This window comes from Protomyctophum bolini, assembly GCF_963924005.1.
Source record: "Protomyctophum bolini genome assembly, chromosome: 18".
Taxonomy (NCBI): Eukaryota; Metazoa; Chordata; class Actinopteri; order Myctophiformes; family Myctophidae; genus Protomyctophum; species Protomyctophum bolini.
The window spans coordinates 24453358-24471567 of NC_137879.1; the positions used below are offsets into that span (position 1 = coordinate 24453358).

At 41.3% G+C, this 18210-nt stretch overlaps 1 protein-coding gene across 1 annotated transcript in view; it reads right to left on the reverse strand.

Annotated features, from left to right (window-relative positions):
- ca10a (carbonic anhydrase Xa) overlaps window positions 1-2566 on the reverse strand; it is a 171456-nt gene extending 168890 nt beyond the window's left edge. The window contains exon 1 of the mRNA XM_080788940.1: window positions 2096-2566. Coding sequence (XP_080645066.1) covers window positions 2096-2156 — 61 coding nt within the window. The 5' untranslated portion in view covers window positions 2157-2566. The remainder of the gene's footprint in view (window positions 1-2095) is intronic.
- Between the last annotated feature and the right edge of the window lie 15644 nt (window positions 2567-18210).

Consider the following 18210-nt stretch of genomic DNA (forward strand, 5'->3'; position numbering starts at 1 on the left):
CCCAACTGGATGGTGTTTTCAGTATTGAAATATCTAGTTCTGAGTTTCCAATCAAATTCCTTCCACATCTGGTGGCTATGGCATTTTAAACTGTTTTATTTTATTTTTATAGTAATCAAAATATTGATGAGATAGCACAGTATGATCTTCGGCACAGACAGGAGGGTGTATTCCAATTGGTGTCTGGACTCTCTGAGGGTGGCTGTATTATACTGTATCTACAGTACTCACTCCTCAACAATGTCTGCGTTTAACTTAGTGTCCTTGAAACCCCAGAGTTATGTGTGTGGGTGGACTGTGTGTATAGGCTATACTTGGCATATGCAAAAAGACAATTTTAATTTCCCTTGTGCACACTGACAATAAAGTAATCTTAGCCTTCTTACAATCTAATGTCAGTTCTAATTAGTTTTTAAGCCAATCAACATCTAGTGTCAAAGTGTCCACAGTCCACCACTGCAACCACAAAGCTTTGATGCCATGCAACATGGACCTGTAGATTCAACCTATGAACCATGTTCACAGATGCTGACTGCAGTCAAAAAAATACTTTCAAAACTATGCGTTATAAATACAGTTTAAAGAGAATAATTTACATTTTAATGAGGCCAAACAATGTGATGGTCAGTCCCGACTGTAGATTCAGTTCAAATGTTGGTATGCATTATTATACTTTACATAAGCATCCATCCATCATCAGCCACAGATGGATATGAAACACTGCCACCAAGATGACAATGATGAAAGCAGCCTATAACCTAAAACATGCGTTTCAATGAGAAGGATATGACACATAAGGCCTCCTGGGGAGCGGATTGCCACGGAGTTAACGTTGACATAAATCAGGGGAGGGGCGCTGTAACATGACGTAAATTCTTGTCACTAATCCTCCTTTCCCATTCCAAACCAAAAGGCTGGTGTGTGTGTGTGGAGAGGAAAGGCAGCTGTGCGTAATGCTTGCTTTACACAGCCAGGGAGGGTTATGCCCGCTGTGGGAGGATTGCGCACGATATAGTAGAATGCTCAGCACGTCACTGAGATCCAACCGCTGGGCCCACGCTGCGCTGCTCAGCCTCAAGCACGGCTTTTACGCTTCTGCTGAGAGGCGTCACACATGGGCAGCCCTGGAAGTCCCCAAGTGATCTTTCTCGGCATCTAGGGTGTGGGGATCACACTGAGCTCAACCTAGAAACGCCAAACTCAGAATGTCCGCAAAGTCTTCTATAGGCTAGGCTTCATATGTTATGTGATATAACAAATGGAGCAGCATCTCTCTAGTTTAAACAGTCAATGGGAGACGACACAGTACTGCATCAGCGCCAGTGCTGCAGAATGCGCTCATTGCTGCGCGCAGAGCTCTGCTTTATTTGATAACCATATTAACTATAGCCGCTGTTATTTTGACAGAGAGACAGAGCTGCTATACAGACAAATATGAAAAATATAGGTAGCCTATGGCATAACGTGAACATATTCACAATGACGTTTTTTTAGGCGGCAGTGCAATGAGTGCATGTAGTATACGTCTCTGGGACATCAATGCCTGTGCATGCAGCGCCAGTAAAGCGTCTTTAGTCCACATATCTACCACCACAAGGTAGATCGTGCTGCCTGTAAGGCTATCAGGGTGCCCACGTCACATGCATGAGTGATCAAATGCTAAATACACAAGCAAATTCACTGTAATTTTCGATAGATACCAAAAACCTATACCCACGCACACAGTCAGACACGGTCAATATAAACAATATGGGACTGAAATGTTGAAGTTCTGATTCCAGAGTCCAGACTCAACCGCATCTAATAATATATTATTATATTATAGCGAAGAGCTGGGAAACATGATTAATGAGTTGGACCCATCGCATCACCTTTAGGCTTTAGCTAGCCCCTAGATAACTTGTGAAAAGAACCCAACTCTCAAAGGGTAACATCTCCATGCAGCGTCTCACCCACCCCAAGGCATTGTATGGAAACGTAGGCTATAGTAAAACTTTAAAAGACAATGTGCGGTGGGTCATTTATATCAATTATTTGACGCAGCTGCCCAAGGCAAGCACACACACACAAACGACGCCCATAATAATTAACTCACCTGATATGCAGACAATGAAATTGGCATGAAGAATGATAAAAATTTCCCAAATTATATCCATCCTCTGTCTTCATTCCAGGTACATTAGGCTCAGAGTGAAAAGGGCTTTAGTTGCAGATGATGAGTCTTCCCAGGCAGTATCCCACTGTACACCTTCCAGTTAGAGGTATTTTCCACAGACACATAGCAGGTGTTTAAGCTTGAGAAATTGCGCCACACTTTGCCCATAAATCTACAATTCCAGCGCAGAACGAGTTGAACTCCAGGCAAATGGAACAAAACAGAAAGGTGGGTAAAACAAAATCAAAGTCCGTCCAATTTCACTGTAGAACTCCAGTGCGTCCTATGCCCATCCATACGTTCACTCTTCCACCGGCGACGGTCCTACTTCACCAAATGGACATTCTGTCTTTCCGCGTAAAGTCGACCCTCTACACCATTTTCAAGCACTATAGGCGTGGAAAGAGAGACAGAAACACAAATGAGTTCGTTCAGTCAGCGTGGACACCTTAAATCAGAACATAAATACAAATAGTCTGAGAACGCTGAAGTCCCATCGCCAGGTGGCGAGTCTAGATTCACTAATTTCACTCTGACAATGGGGCGTGCTTCACTCGCTCCGTCGCTCGGTCGCTCCCCGTAGAGGAGGAGGCTCATCTGCTACAACAAGCCGCTATATTTTCTTTAATAATCACAGCATGCAAATTATCCATATCTCCTCCATCCGCCATATAAAGGCAGCGCTAACAAGATAATGCTGTTTAAAATACACTTACGATTAATGGAACAAACTAAGAAAAACTGCAAGCCCTCGGTGAGTCAAACTCCTGATAGTTTTGAAAAGAGAATCCTTTTCTCCGCAAGGAATTTGCAATAGCCTACCTAGGCCTACGAATCAAAATTACATTTCGACGAGAAAAAAATATATCACCGAATCGAACTTTGCATAAAACATTGGCGTAATTAATGTGCCTATATACGAATAATATCTGGTCAAATAGATGGAAATAAATCCCGGTTCCAAATGCACTCGTATCGGTCTCCCACACGGGCCACACCGACTCGTTCGGACTTCACTTGATCAGTTCAGTTTATTCGTCATAAACCGGGTAGGTTTTTGGAAGTTGCGCATGGACCTTCCACAGCACGGTCTGGTTTATTAACCAGGCTACAGAGATACAGCACAGGCAGGGGAGGTAATGCGCAGTGAACGCGCGCACAAGCGTGCACAGGTGGACCGAGTAGGCTACGACGAAACCGTGATATGATATTTAGTGGGGTGGCGGGTGGGGACTGGAAGGAGAGAGAGAGTGTGTGTGTGTGTGTGTGTGTGTGTGTGTGTGTGTGTGTGTGCGCACGCACGCAACATGTGTGTGAAAGATGGAAAATCACAACAGACAGAAACCATGAATATCCCTTCACAGTCACACTGACTTAAAATGGCCAGGGATGAATACAAGAACACTCTCCCCACAAAAAATGGGGGCATGTGTGTTTTGCTTTCTGGTTAACCCAGGGAATGTGTTTACATCTATCTAATAATTCTAACAATGTCTGGATGTCTGAATGTCTGTCTGTCTGTCTGAATGTCTGAATGTCACTGACAGCGCGTTATCTCATCATTAACTGCACGAATCACTCCCACTTTTCACACAGGCATGGACCATAATTATATGGACGGCGTAACGGAGCCCCTTTTCCCATTTCACACATTAATGATTAATAATGAATTTATTATTGAATTAACCTCGCACCTCCGTCCCTTAGCGACACCTGCATCACAGGCCACCGTTCTCACTGTTACCCCACTGGCATGCTTACTCTAGCTACCGCTGCAACACAACAAAATGTGCCCTATACAATTTGGCGCCGCGTGTGTGTGTGTGTGTGTGTGTGTGTGTGTGTGTGTGTGTGTGTGTGTGTGTGTGTCTCCTAATAGACAGCACAGCCGTTTATCCGTTTATCCATCCGTGGTCTATCTCCGACCGAGCCACACTATTAGCACACATCTCTCCATGCCAAATAAAATCAGCATTTTTTTGAGACATTGGACAACTTTAACCTGTTCTACTGTCTTACCATTAATGAGGAGTGGGTTAAGTCCAGTGTGGGTTGTTTTAATGACCAGTTCATTTGTTTTGTCCACATTCAACTATAGTTGTCAGTGCACCACTGTGTAAAATGAGAAATGGTGTTCTGATAATAGAGTTATTGTCATGGAGCAGTCAGAGAATGGCAGTGTCAGAGTATTTAAAGTATGTGATATTAGTGGGTGAAGGGCTAATAGTCAATTTTGTGTATAGTGTGTAGAGGAAAGGACTAAGGACACAACCTTGGGGGGCCCCTGTGTTGGTGATAACAGTTGATGAGAAAGTGTACCTACATTAACTGTTTCGGGTTTGTAGATCAGCTTGTAGATCTGCTATTTTTGCCAAATGTTATTCCCAGAATATGGATGCCAGGGTTTAAATGGGTGTTTTAATAGGACTATGAGTCTATGACTATGCTATGACTTTCCCTCAATTTATCCTTTTCTGTCTGTGGGTTCTGGGATCGTCCATGTAACAAAAGCCTAGAGCGAGGTAGGATATGACAGGCAATCAATAGTGCAGGGCGCTTTTTTCAAGTGCCACTTTTCAACATCATAGAGCCTAGATACACCCCTGTCCCTTTGGGGGGGAAAACGGCTTTACATATCCAGTCTCATCCGGTATCTCTTTCCCCATATTGGTGGCCTGGTATAAATTGGCTGCTTTTAAGGGAATTTTTAAATTATAGCTGAGTGAATGGAATAATACTGCTGCATTGAGAAAAAACACATTTTGTCCAGCTAGTTTTGTTGCAGAGTATTAGTTTAACTTTTAAAGACTTGCCTATAGAGCGCCGCAGTCCCGCCCCCCGACGAGAGGCCCGGAAAATAATTCCCCGTTCATTTTCCCCATAGGCTTTTCAAAAAGTATTTATATAAAGACGTTTACACTGCGGACAAAGCCAACTCGGCTTGTGACAAATCATGACAATAAATGTTTTGGGTCGATTAAATCATTAGAAAGAAGGGGAAAAAAGGCAGGATACAACACTTTTTGTTTTGTTTTTCTTCTTACAAATTATTTGATCGGCCCAAAACATTGTGTTTATTGACATGATTTGTCACGAGCCGAGTTGGCTTTGTCTGCTGCGTAAACATCTTTAAATAAATACTTTTTGAAAAGTCTATGGGGAAAATGAATGGGGAATTCTCTTCCGGGGCTCTCGTCGTCATGAAAGGGGCAGGACTGCGACGCTCACTATAGAATTATATAGTATAAACATCCCAATAGGACAAATAGTGGACAATGTGGCCTCTCTGATACCAGGGGAAACCCTAACCCGAGGAAAAGATCTGATTCTGAACAAACTGCTTCAGCGTGAATCCTTTTGGATCACAGTCTTTAGATACCATTTTTTGCAAAGGAATGAATGAGGACTTAGCAATTAATCACTTGCTATAATCTTGTTGGCCAGGATTAAGTTACCTGATTATGTAAATCATTCTTCATATTTTAATAATTTTCCACTATACGGAGATGGAAATCTTGAACATTGTTGACCTTATTAATTTATTGTGTTGCTCCACCCACTGATTAACAACAGTTATAGGACACACATCTCAAGTTTGACCTGACAAAGAGCCTTGGCTCTAAATGTCAGGTATTGATCAGAGTACTTGTTCCACCACAGGTTGAAGTGCCGGGATCCACCCAAACAAGTTCAACAGATGGAGCTGGGAGGTAAAGCAATTCATAGTATCATGTCGGGAAATTTGTGTAAACAAACACATTTGGAAAACAAACTAAAGTAAAGTAAACTAACTAATTTAATTAAACAAGTTAAACAATTAAATTGAACAGAAACAAGAAAAAAGGCAAACAAAAAAACAATTACAAGATATTAATGCACAGAATGGACCAGGAGATACATTTTCTAAATGTGTGAGATGATTTTAACCACTATATAAAATCCCTAACCCGACGAGACAAAGACTTTTTGAGATTTTTTTACCCACAGTATAATGACCTCATGGCTTTTTTCATGTAGGCCTATGCAACAAGAAATGAACAGAGGCCATTTTGTCTTACCAAGTGTTCAACAGCTACTTATTGTTGGCTACGTACAGTACAGTATAGTTTCACCATATGGCTTGCCTCTGGGAGGCAAAATTACTTTGACATTGATTCATTTTAATATTAGCAGCTACAGTATTGCAGACATGCATTGACCAACGACGTGATTCTGATGAACAAAGAAACAATCCTAATTTCATGCAATTTAAATGATCCAACTTCATAAGTTTGCAAGTACATATAATAGGTTGTGTCTGGCTGCATCTATGTTGTTGTGGTGCTGGGGCTGGATTTATGCAGTCGAAGGCACTAATTAAGCTCATGCCCGTGTGAGAAGAATGACTGGCTTGCTAATGGGTAAATCAAAACACATTAAGGACAGCCAAATGATTTGATTTTTCTTCAATGACTTTGCCTTCTCAGAAACAGATGGAGGATAGAAGGCGGATAGGTGGAGAGAGAGAGTGAGAGAGAGAGAAGCTGTACACACGAAGAGGTGAAAATGTAACATGTTGAAAGATTTCAATTGGTCTAATTATGATTAATGCAGAATAAATCTGCTTAGCTCTAGTCAGATCTCATTATTATTCTACTGGGGTTTTGTTATTTCTCATGCTTTGACAGACATGTTGCCGCTGAACACGGACAGCACTTCATTATGCTCAACAGAACTGAACCATGGCCACCAAGTAGAGTTTCGATGATAGCACATGTCTGTCTGCTGTAGATACAGTACCTCTATAAAACACAACAATAATACCTGTCTGTCTTATATAGATACCTCAGTAAAATACGTAAATAATCAACACGTATACAAACACTTTGTATCAGAACTGGTCCACTGTGCCAGTGCCAGTGGTATTTAATGTAATAAATTACAAATGTGCTGTTTGCAGCAGGCATAAATGGAAAGCCATCTCACCTCTGGATTTGTTTTATTAGTACATTTTCTTTTCTACTTTATCTTAGTGCTAGCTTGTTATCATTTTTGCCTTGTGCTCAATATTCAAATTAGAATTGAGGCATTTGGCCTCACACCTTTAGCAGGCAACTACTTTCACAAAGTGATTGATTACACAAAATTAAATCCAATTAAATGGTGTTTTAAAAAACGTACAAACTATAGATCCAATGTGTGTCTCAGATATTGAGTAATGAACTTTAAGCACAGTTCTTCCCTCCATAGTGTACGTGTTGGAGAGGAACTGCATAGATATTTAGTTAAAGGACAAATCATTAATTCATGTCTACTTTTACCTCCTCAATTATTTTAATTGATACCTCCCTATGCAGTATCTGAGATGACAGCTTGTGTTATTATATGATAACCACACAACCTATACTATTATAATATTAATATGTATTTATTCACCCATACAGTATAGATGTCTCTGAAATCTATAGTGCACATTGTATTGCAGTATGCCGTTTCTATTCAGTGTTCAGGTGTGTGCTGTTCAGCGGCAACGACACCGCACAGAAGGATTCTGCACTTCTGGTCAGACCAAGGGGGAGCCAGGCCCGGACGCCCACAGCGCCAGGAGCCTCTTGACTTAGTGTCGCCAACATCTCATCAGCCATCTTCCCCATGACTGTCTCTCAGTCTCGCAGGAGACAGTGTGGCATGCCACTTGGACACAGTCCGGAGTCTGACTCTCTTTTTTTTAATAATGTTTTATCCAACAATTGCAACCCATTATTTCACCCAGTGTCAATTAACTAAAGCAGTGGTTTTCAACCAGTGGTCCAGGGACCACCAGTGGGCCTTGATGAGGTCATATTTGTGATTATTTTGCATATTTTCCTACATAATACCTCATTTGCATATTTAAACATGTAAAATTTGTAATACAATAATACAAAGAGCTCTGCCTCATGGACGAAGAACCAAAAAGAACTGAACCGGTTCCCATTGGGGACCAACCGGTCTCAGTGTAAAACGCCCTCAAGAGTAAAATGATTGTTAAAATTCTGACTGCATTACTTGATTTACAAGAAGTCTATATATTTAGAGAGAATGTAGAAGAATTGATTTTGATTTATCAAAATTTACTGTATGCTTATCTTTTACTTTTGAGTAAATTATTGTAAATCATGTTTAAGCGATTATGTTACCTTCACTATAATGCATCAGCATCAGCTTAAGAAAATTGCTTGTATGTACAAACATACCAGACAATGAAAAGAATTCGGATTCGGATTTATTTTGTCAGCTTAAAAAACACATTTCACTGATTGACAGCACCTTTTTTAGAAGTCATTAAATAGAAATGTCTCATCATGGGTTCTGTTCAAGACTGCAGACTGCTTTTATATCACAATAACAGATATCAAAATCAGTTAAAGTTCTTTAATAAAGCATAATTATAGTTAAACCCTCAACCCCCACTCTCAAACTTGCCATCAGCCAGACCATCTAGCCAAGCTAGATGAACCAATAAGCACAGTGCCTCTTCTATTAATCAAAAACCACAGGATAAAAATATCCACTTTCACAATGATGCTTATCAGCTTGTGTCACTAATGAGAATTGTTTAATCTCCACTCAAATGGCTCCACTGTTCGATGTGCAGTTGGCAGGAACTAAGTGTGCATTTCTTCATCCACATCCTGACGAAGGACATTTTTACTATAGCTATTTCAATGAGGATCCCCTTGTTATTTGAGATAAGGTCGACATTGTGTATTCCAGATAAACAGCTTAGAGTATGTGCATTTTGCACTCTTTTGATTTCAGATGAATTGCCCCGTGCCTAGCTCAGGTAACTTCTTGCTTCTTGCTTCATGCGCCATATAGTATAGCGCTTCATCTGGAAGCATATTGAGAGAACATGGCTAAGGGATCAATGCACTACAGAATAACCTCTCTGCTACTCCCATTCTCTACTACGCCACTACACATTTTTATTTGTTTTTCAATGTTCTTCCCAGTCATTTCTTGAACCTGAATTGTTCAGTTTACAAGGAGTTTTTCAGAGAACCGTGGCTGAGTAGAGAAAATGACATTTTGAAAGGCATGAAAGGCAGACCATCTCCATAATCGTCTTGCATTGTGCATAACATGGAAAGTAGTATAGTACCGTGTAGCCTATTTGAATTTAAATAGCACCAAAGAATGGTGAAAATATGTGAGGTTATATGCTGCACCATGGAGGTTCAGGCTTTAAAGCACACACAGTTTGCAAGTTTGCAACTCTGCAGGAGGAAGGCACTTTTCTGAGCATAGACTTCTACATATACAAATCTTCAGTGTTCACACCCACTCAACATTTGGTAGTTCTGGACATTATTACAGATGATAATTCTCTGTTGAAAGGTGTTGACAAGGTGTACCATAGGATGATAGGGTATGGATCACAACTGCATATAGATAGAGTTCAACATTTACACATTCTTCACACACAGAACAGAACAGACATCTACAAACATCTACTTGCACACACTCACATGGAAACACAGATTAGGAACTCTATGTCAAGGAATAACATACTGCACATTATCAGTCCTTAATTTTCATACCGACTCGGACCAAAGAAAAAGCAACAGAGGAAACTGTTTGGCTTCACGAAATGGCAGATAAAGAGCTTTACATCGAATGGTAGCCTAAGGTGACATTGACCTATTTCGCACGGAACTCGACACATGGGACATTACAATGCTATGCTAAGTAGGCTCACCTGCCCTAATACCCAACATTTTGTCTGATTAAAGAGTGCAAGCAGATTATCGGTTTATAACCTTTGAACACTGAGGCCATAGTCTGGGATTCTGGGTGGTGTGTGTGTGTGTGTGTGTGTGTGTGTGTATACAGAAGAATATATAGCGCACACGCACACACACACTTTAGTTCTTTATTTGAATCCGCAAATTACAATTATCCACCTAGTCTGGTGTTTAAACAAACCGTCATTAATTTATGGCCAAATGTGCACCTGACCCATGCACATGTTTGGAACTGTTGGCCGATTGGGCAATTTCAAAATCATTTTACACACATCCATTCGTCCAACCGAACATACTGTATACATACAGTATATCCCGAGTTTTGTCATCATTGCATAAACATCTCCCTAAGAGTATGTACTTTTACTACTGTTGTTGACTTTGCTTTATTTATGTGCTGAGTCATGAACTTTTTTAAGTGTGGTGCATTTGCGTTTGCGTTTGCGCGTGTGCGTGACTGCGTGTGCGATTGATCAACGGGCTGACGGTATTGCAGACCGGAAAAAAACAACCTCCGGGACGACGGGTCCCGGAGCCATTTCCCGGGCGGGAAATCACGTGCTCTGAACCCGGGAAGCCCGGAATTAAACCCTATGTGACGTGTGTATCCATCTGCCTCATCACACAGACATGTTTTACATAGTGCACAAGAACGCACACATGCACGGTATGATTTCTAAAAGTTTATATGATGTTTTGGCATTGTACTTAATTTTGTATGTCATTAAATGTTCTGATGAATTGAAAATGGAGGACCCCAATCTAAACAAGTCTTAGTGCTTTTCTGGGTATCTCAAGCCTCTCAGCAGTCTATTGAACTATGCTTTTCCTCGAACAGTGTTTATTCTACAAACTGTTAATATCGATTGATTTAGATTGAGGTTTATTGACATGCAATGTTTACATGTACAGAAGAATGCACATACCGGTAGTTATACATCACTATCAAAAGGATAAATGCAAGAAAGCCAATGGCTTATTTCCATTGCAGTCCTTTAGATAAAAATGAAAAACAACAATGAATGTGTATGAGTGTATGAGTGAGCGTATCCATGTGAGTGTTTTAGGATTGTGTTATATAATAATTATGTTATTATTATTTTTGTGTGTGTGTGTGTGTGTGTGTGTGTGTGTGTGTGTGTGTGTGTGTTTTCTTCTCGTGTGAGTGCGTATGTGTGCGTGTGCCTATGTACACAAGAGACAATGGGTACATAACACACATCAGGGGGATATAATAGTAAAAGGATACAGCATTCAATGTACAATAATTTCAAGTAATAGAGATAAAAGAAAAAGACATTTACAAATTGGACTGTGGCACCTGAAACCGAAGATAGGTTAGGATGTATCCTGCTTAGCCATGCACTGAGGTTTAGCCTAAGTTTAAGTTAGGTCCAGCTGTTAGTCAGCCATATCTTCAGGGAGGGCTTAAAAGTGATAATGGAGCTGGTAGTTTTAAGCTTTTTGGGCATCTCATTCCACCTTACAGCTGCAGAGTGTAAAATTAGTTTTTCCCCATAGAGCTGCTGAAGTTTACAGGTATAAGGTCTGTGGTACTACGTCTTGTGAAATGATTGTGAACGTTATTAACCTTAGAAAAATAGTTATGAAGGTATGTCAGGGTGTCCTTGCTTTGTATCCTGTGGACCATACACAGTTTTATTAATGAAACTCTTTCGTCTACCCTGAGCCAATTGAGGCTATCAAAATGAGTAGGGAGAAGATGTGTTCTGGGGTGGAGTTTTAGGATAACCCCAACTAATTTATTTTGTGAGGTTTGGAGTTTATTTTTCAAAGCTGCACATGTACCTGTGTACCATGAAGAACTTGCATAATCAAAATGACATTGGACCAGAGCCCTTGCTAATATTTCCAGAGCGTTTCTGTTTAAGAATGAGGATGTTCTAGCGAGGAATTTCACTCTTTGGTTAACCTTATTTATGACCTGTAATGCCATACTCTCTCCGCATAGGTTATTGTCCAATATACATCCAAGCTACTTGATTGCTTCCTTGGCCGAAACCAAGTAGTTACCAGCTACGACCTTGAACCTAGGGGATTTCTGTAGTTTAGCTCTAGACGCAAATAGAATCGACTGTTTTGCCGAGATGTAGAGACCGCCTATTGTCTACTAGCCAGGAACTGATCTTGAGCAGCTCTGAACTCAGCACTCTACCTCCAATTTGTCTTGGTGTGAGACAAGAAGAGCAGCATCATCAGCAAAAAGATACAGATTGCAGCCACAGACTGACTGCATATCATTAATGTATACTAAGAAGAAGAGTGGACCTATATGCTCCCCTGGGGGAGTCCTCCACTAGTTAGAGGAAGAGGTGAAGATATTGTGCCATTTACGTCCACCACTTGTTTTCTGCTTCCTATATAAGAACGCACCCACTGTAGTGACATATTATTGTCAAACCCTAGGGCCTTAAGCTTCATTAAAATAATCTTATAATTTACTCACACACACACTTGTCTCTCTTACACACACACACACACACACACACACACACACACACAACTACCCAATAGGATGGTTATTGCTCTGCAGTAGACATATTTATTGAGTGGTCAAAGGTCCTGCTGTGTAGTGGATGGATAGTGGAAGTGCAGTGTGTGTCTGCACATTAACCTCTGCTAACCTGGAACGCACAGCGTAACACATCTAACTCAAACACATCCACAGGAGTGGATCTCACATAGGAAAACAGAGACCGCACATTGGATTGCTCGGATTGAAGTGATATGGAATATATATTCCTTAGATCAAAGTTATTGATTATTAAAAACTCTAGCACAGTACCCGGGTGTTATTCAATTCCTCCCACTTCTTGCCCTCTCTACTGGCTCACCTGCTAGTGGCCCTATTATTCATAAACTTCTCACAAAAAGTTCGGTGACTTGACTTAATGAGGGCGAGTGGGAGGTCCCGCCGCCACTAGCCGTGCATAGTGGGTTCACCTGTGTCTTAGGCCTGGAAGAACAACCAGACCATCACCACCACCACCATCATCATCAAGCCATCAACCACTCCCTCCTCCCGTCTCTCACTTCAGTCTTCTGGGTACAGTGTTCTCCCCATTATTAATACCAATTGGTATTGTATTTGGGAGCGATGCCACTCAGCACTCTGATTGGTTAGGAAAATACAAAGTTCACATGCCACATTTCCTTGGTCGTTCGCCCAGTCTTTTTTCATTGCTTTTGAAAAAACAAAACACCTGGGTCCGTGAGGCTACACAATCTTCAACCAATCATCAAAGCCGATTGAGAGCAACACAGAGACAGAAATGGGTGTAACCACCAGTCAAACGCGGCAAGCAGCTTCAAGTCCCATCCACTGCCATTATATAACGCTTTGCCCACGCTACAAGTTTCATCAACTAGCTGTTAAAAACCCCTGAAGAGACTCCTGGGCTAGGCGTTTTCTTGACGCGACGCGACGTGGTTATACCCAGACAGACAGAGAATCATGGAATAGTACTGCACTAGTTTAAAAGGTTGTCAGTGATGTCTGATGCATGCCTCAAGTGAAAAAAGAAGATGATTTTAAAGAACACATAGCATGGTGCTGAAGCAATGATGCAATCGCCAAATAATCGTTTGTTCTATGTCTGAAAAGAACATGACTCCCAGCAATATGAATACCTAATAGGGATGCCGCCGATTAATCGATTTTCAGATTAATCGTCGGAGTCTCCAAAATCGAAAATATCATAATCGAAAATATAGGCTAATAAGTAAGGCTGCTGAAGGGGGATGTGGGGGGGGGGGGGATATATGTCAATTGTTGAAAATACTTATTTGTACTGTAAAGAAAATGAATAAACATATGTTTTAAAAAAAAATAAGTAAGGCTGCATGATGTACCTTCATCAGAGTGGAGAATATAAGTATAAATCAAGTTGAGCAAAGCCACTCTTCTCTGTCCCTCTCTCTAACAGACACAGTTAACGATCGCTTGTTAAGTGCCTGCCAGACAGACAATCAGATGAAATGAAGGCAGGTGTAGAGTAGAGTGTAGACTAGTGAACTGAACATGTTCTCTTTATATCAAGTACTTCATACCAGCCCCTTATGAAACAACATGTTCTCTTTATATCAATTTCATTTTCCATCCTGAATGGCAGTAACTAGCATACAATGAGAACTGAGAAGATCTCCACAAAGGTTTACTCATCAAAACTGATTATAAAACTGTAACCATCAAAGCATGCACTCAACATATAATAGTTATGTGACCATGGCATGCATGTGCATAATATTATTTCTTTATTTTATTTGGGGGGGTGGGTTAAATTAACCGATTATTAATCGGCAGAGCTGTCGACTATTCGATTTGGCTGAAGGTCACTTTGTGGCATCCCTAATACCTAAGTGTGCACTTTCATGAAATAACTCTTTGCAGAGGTTGCATCTTCCTTCAAAACATGTAGTTTAATCACATTCTCACACCCGTCAAATAGGTGATGTGTTGGAGTCAAATCTGACATTGATGCAACGCGACTCCCCTGCATCAGACATGGTCATCCTGATGATGATTTACGATTCCATGCCTAATCAGTATGCCACTCAAACGGCTCGGCTCGGCCACTCACTCACATCTCATGCAAGACTCCTGCATTGTCATTTATCCTGGATTTCTACTGGTATTTGGTATCAAACTCCCCAAATTCACCAGAACACAGGAACATCTACTATGTTGAAAAGTTTCTGGCGGTTTCTGTGTGGAGTTTGCATGTTCTCCCCGTGATCCCTTGAGTAGGTACCCTCACAAAACCATGCAGTAATCCTGGTCTCTAAACTACCTCCCCCTGGCCAGCCGGGGTGCCTGATGGAGGGGAAAGGAACTGGTCAGAATAACGTGTTCCTTCCACGTGCTACGTCCGGCCGGAGAAACTCTCCCCTGTCAGGTGAAAAGAAGCATGCATTGAAGGAAGCATGAGGTCAGTCCGCTGCCCCCCCCCCCCCCCCCCCCCCCTATGAGAGTAGAGATGTTTATTTAAATAATGAATGGTTATTAACTTTTTCGATTATAATTGTAGCCCTATAGAGCGTCGCAGTCCCGCCCCCTTTCAGAACGACGAGTGGCCCAGGAAATAGTTTCCAATGCATTTTTCCCATAGACGCTCTATAGGCTAGGGTACTAAAGGTGCTAACTACGTACATAGTAGACAACCATATACTCCATATATGAAAACGACAACCGTCAATTTACCTTTTAGTATTGCTCCGGTTGCTATGGAGCGCCTCCGTCCTCACCAGCTATGGGATTTTTAAATCCAGCTCCATTGAGCCTCCATTATAACAGGATTTTCAAAGCCTTGTATCTCTAAAGCTTTGAGCGCTGTCTATGGTGAGCTGTCGCGTATCCCGACGATCGTAAATAATTTGTCTCATTTGTGAACATCGCTGCGGACATGTAACTGCTTCTAACGAGAGCTACTGTAAGCGGTATGAGCTTACGGCTAATGATCAATGTCCTCACAACAACAGCCCCCACCTCACTGATAACCTGGAAATGAAACAAGGATCGTATAGAGTGAGAGCGGACGGGTACGTGTGCTTATGCTACCACCTAGCGGGCAATATTGGAGTTAAAGATGGGTCATACATTGCTTCAGTTATCAAATCAATTTCTGTGGGCCTACTTTTTGCATTTTAATGGCTGAAGCTGTACCCATGATTTTAAAATGCTAGTAAAGAAAGTCTGATAGTATCAAACTCCCAAAATTCACCAGAACACACAAAATTACATCTACTCTGTGTTAATCTCACAGTCCAATATGTTGGCAGCTCATGGGCACAAGTCTACTTCTTCTTCTGGCAGTAGTAGTAGACTATATTCACACAGCGCCCATTTTTCTCTCATGTCATATTTGCTGGTTGGGAAGATAAGATAAGATAAGATTTAAATGTAAAATGGCCGCTGTGTGAATATGGTGAATGCCTCAATTGTTTTAAATGATTTATCTATGCATCACACTAATTCAATTATCCCTGATGTTAAACACTATACACCCACTGTGGAGTACCGTGTGTAAACTGTTAGCCAGTCCATGACTAACTGTAGTTCTTAGCCTTGACTCCTTGACACTAAATGAAGTGAGAAAAGGAGAAACATTGCATCTTGTCCATTTTAAATAACATTATGCAAAACACTGTGGGGAAATTGGGCCTGTGACTAACGGCCTTTGCTTGTTGGGGCAGGTTCTATGATGACTCAGCATGTATACTTTGTAAATCAATGCACTGGGCATAAGGTTAAGACAGAAAATGATTGAGGGATCACAAGAGAGTGTTTATTGGTGTCTCCAGAATCCCAATTTGTCTGTAAGAAATGAGATGGGACATGTAGAAGTAGGGCAATTTCCCAGTGTTGTGGGAAATATTAACATTTATTGGTAAATGTTAACATTTCCCCCACAGTCAAATGTGGATAAAAAAAGCAAATGAGCACACTAACACTGACGCGCACCAAGAGACTGCATGGTCCCTCAGAATGCTCTGAGGCCGCGTTAGTGCTAGATTGGATGGGCCAGAGGGAAGGAGGAGCTTTTGTTTTGTTTCACTCTCAACAGAATGAAGAATGTTTTTACGCATGACTTTTTACATCACTAGAAAGCAAAGCAGAAAGACAGTGAGGCCCTGAGGCTCGTAAGGAGTGCCAGAGCGAGCCATGGAATATATCCTCCCAAAATCATTGGAACAATTGATTTAAACATGATTGAAGAGTTCAATGGGACGTTACTTGTTGGCAAAAGTGAAAACACAGTAGCCCAGTAGCCCTAAAACATTTCACGCACGCACACACGCACGCACAACCCCATAGCCTCTTCACACTGTGCAACAACACCACATTTTAAAAATGTGCATTCAGCATATGTGGTGTTGCAATATTGCTGTCTGGTAGACAGACAAAAAAGTATGCAAGGGAAATAATTATCATGTTTGCTAAGCCATATCATGTCAAAATGTAGACTGATGCATACCAGGGAATAAGGATAAACACAAACAGATGGCAGGCCCCTTTCCCTGTTTCACTGCAATTGGCTTGCATAACAATATCACTCTCCCTTCTCACTTCACATCAAGTACCTTGCCTGCATGTCTCCCGCTCAACGTCTGATTCCTAGTTGAACGTAACACTTGTTCGCTGTAATGCCATTTATGTCTGGAAGTCGACTCCCTTGCAGCCACTCTTTCATCTGTATGCATCAAATCTCGGTGACTTCATTTCCGCATCTGCACTACCCAGCACTGGCCTTCACAGCTCCCTGAGGTGGAACTGCTTCCCTTCCCGCAAGAGCTCACAACAGAATGCATACGTGTGTTCGTGCGTGCGTGCGTGCCTTCCTCGATGTGTCACTGACTGGCTTGCATTTTTCACATTTATTTTTCTTCTTTAATGGCGTTGCCATATATGGCAGTGAAATTGGATCATCACTGAATTCAGGCAGGTCATTACTCAATCTCTCTTATATTCAACGTCTTGTATTCATAGTATGCAATGCATCATACATCAGAGTGTGGGTTAGGCTGCTCATCTCTGTTTTCGTTCAAGTTTGTGTCCACATTGGTTGATCTCGATCCTTGCCAAGTAGGGCAGATTTGCTAACTTTTGTTGCACATCCCAACCGTTGATTTCTTAGCCGTTTGGCACAGCTCTCTACCATATATATATATATATATATATATTATTCAACTTCCGTAAAAAACGACTGCACGGTTAAGCCAGAACAGCAAAAAGTGGTGGAAGAAGTTTCGCTGCGATCGAGATTAGCTGTCCGCACAGATGGATGGACACAGCGAAATTGTACCATCACACTCGCGTGCTTGCCCCCTAATGATTAAGAGTGCATATCAGTCTATCAAATAAACATAGTGTCCAACTGTCACTTACACCATTTGTTTTGTTTTCATAGCATCATACAGAATCATCAGACTGACTTCATCATTATTCACCAGCATACAAAAGATCAACATAACGCCAAAATATTATACAACTGTCAAAAAAGGTTTTTCATGGGCCTAGGAAGAACTGATTAACTGTTGGCACCGCTTGGTTGTGTCACTACCTCATTTGTACTGTATGTAGGCTAATGCATCATTAAGTTATTGGCTCGAGAAGCACCACAACACCCTATAGACCAACTGACACCTTGGTGGAGGTCTTTGCTCTACTGAGCACATTCTGTAATTGACTGCGTAACTAAAGAGTCAGCACACCAACAAATCTGTTTGGAACTCATTAGATAGATTACAGTATCCCACACAATCCCACGT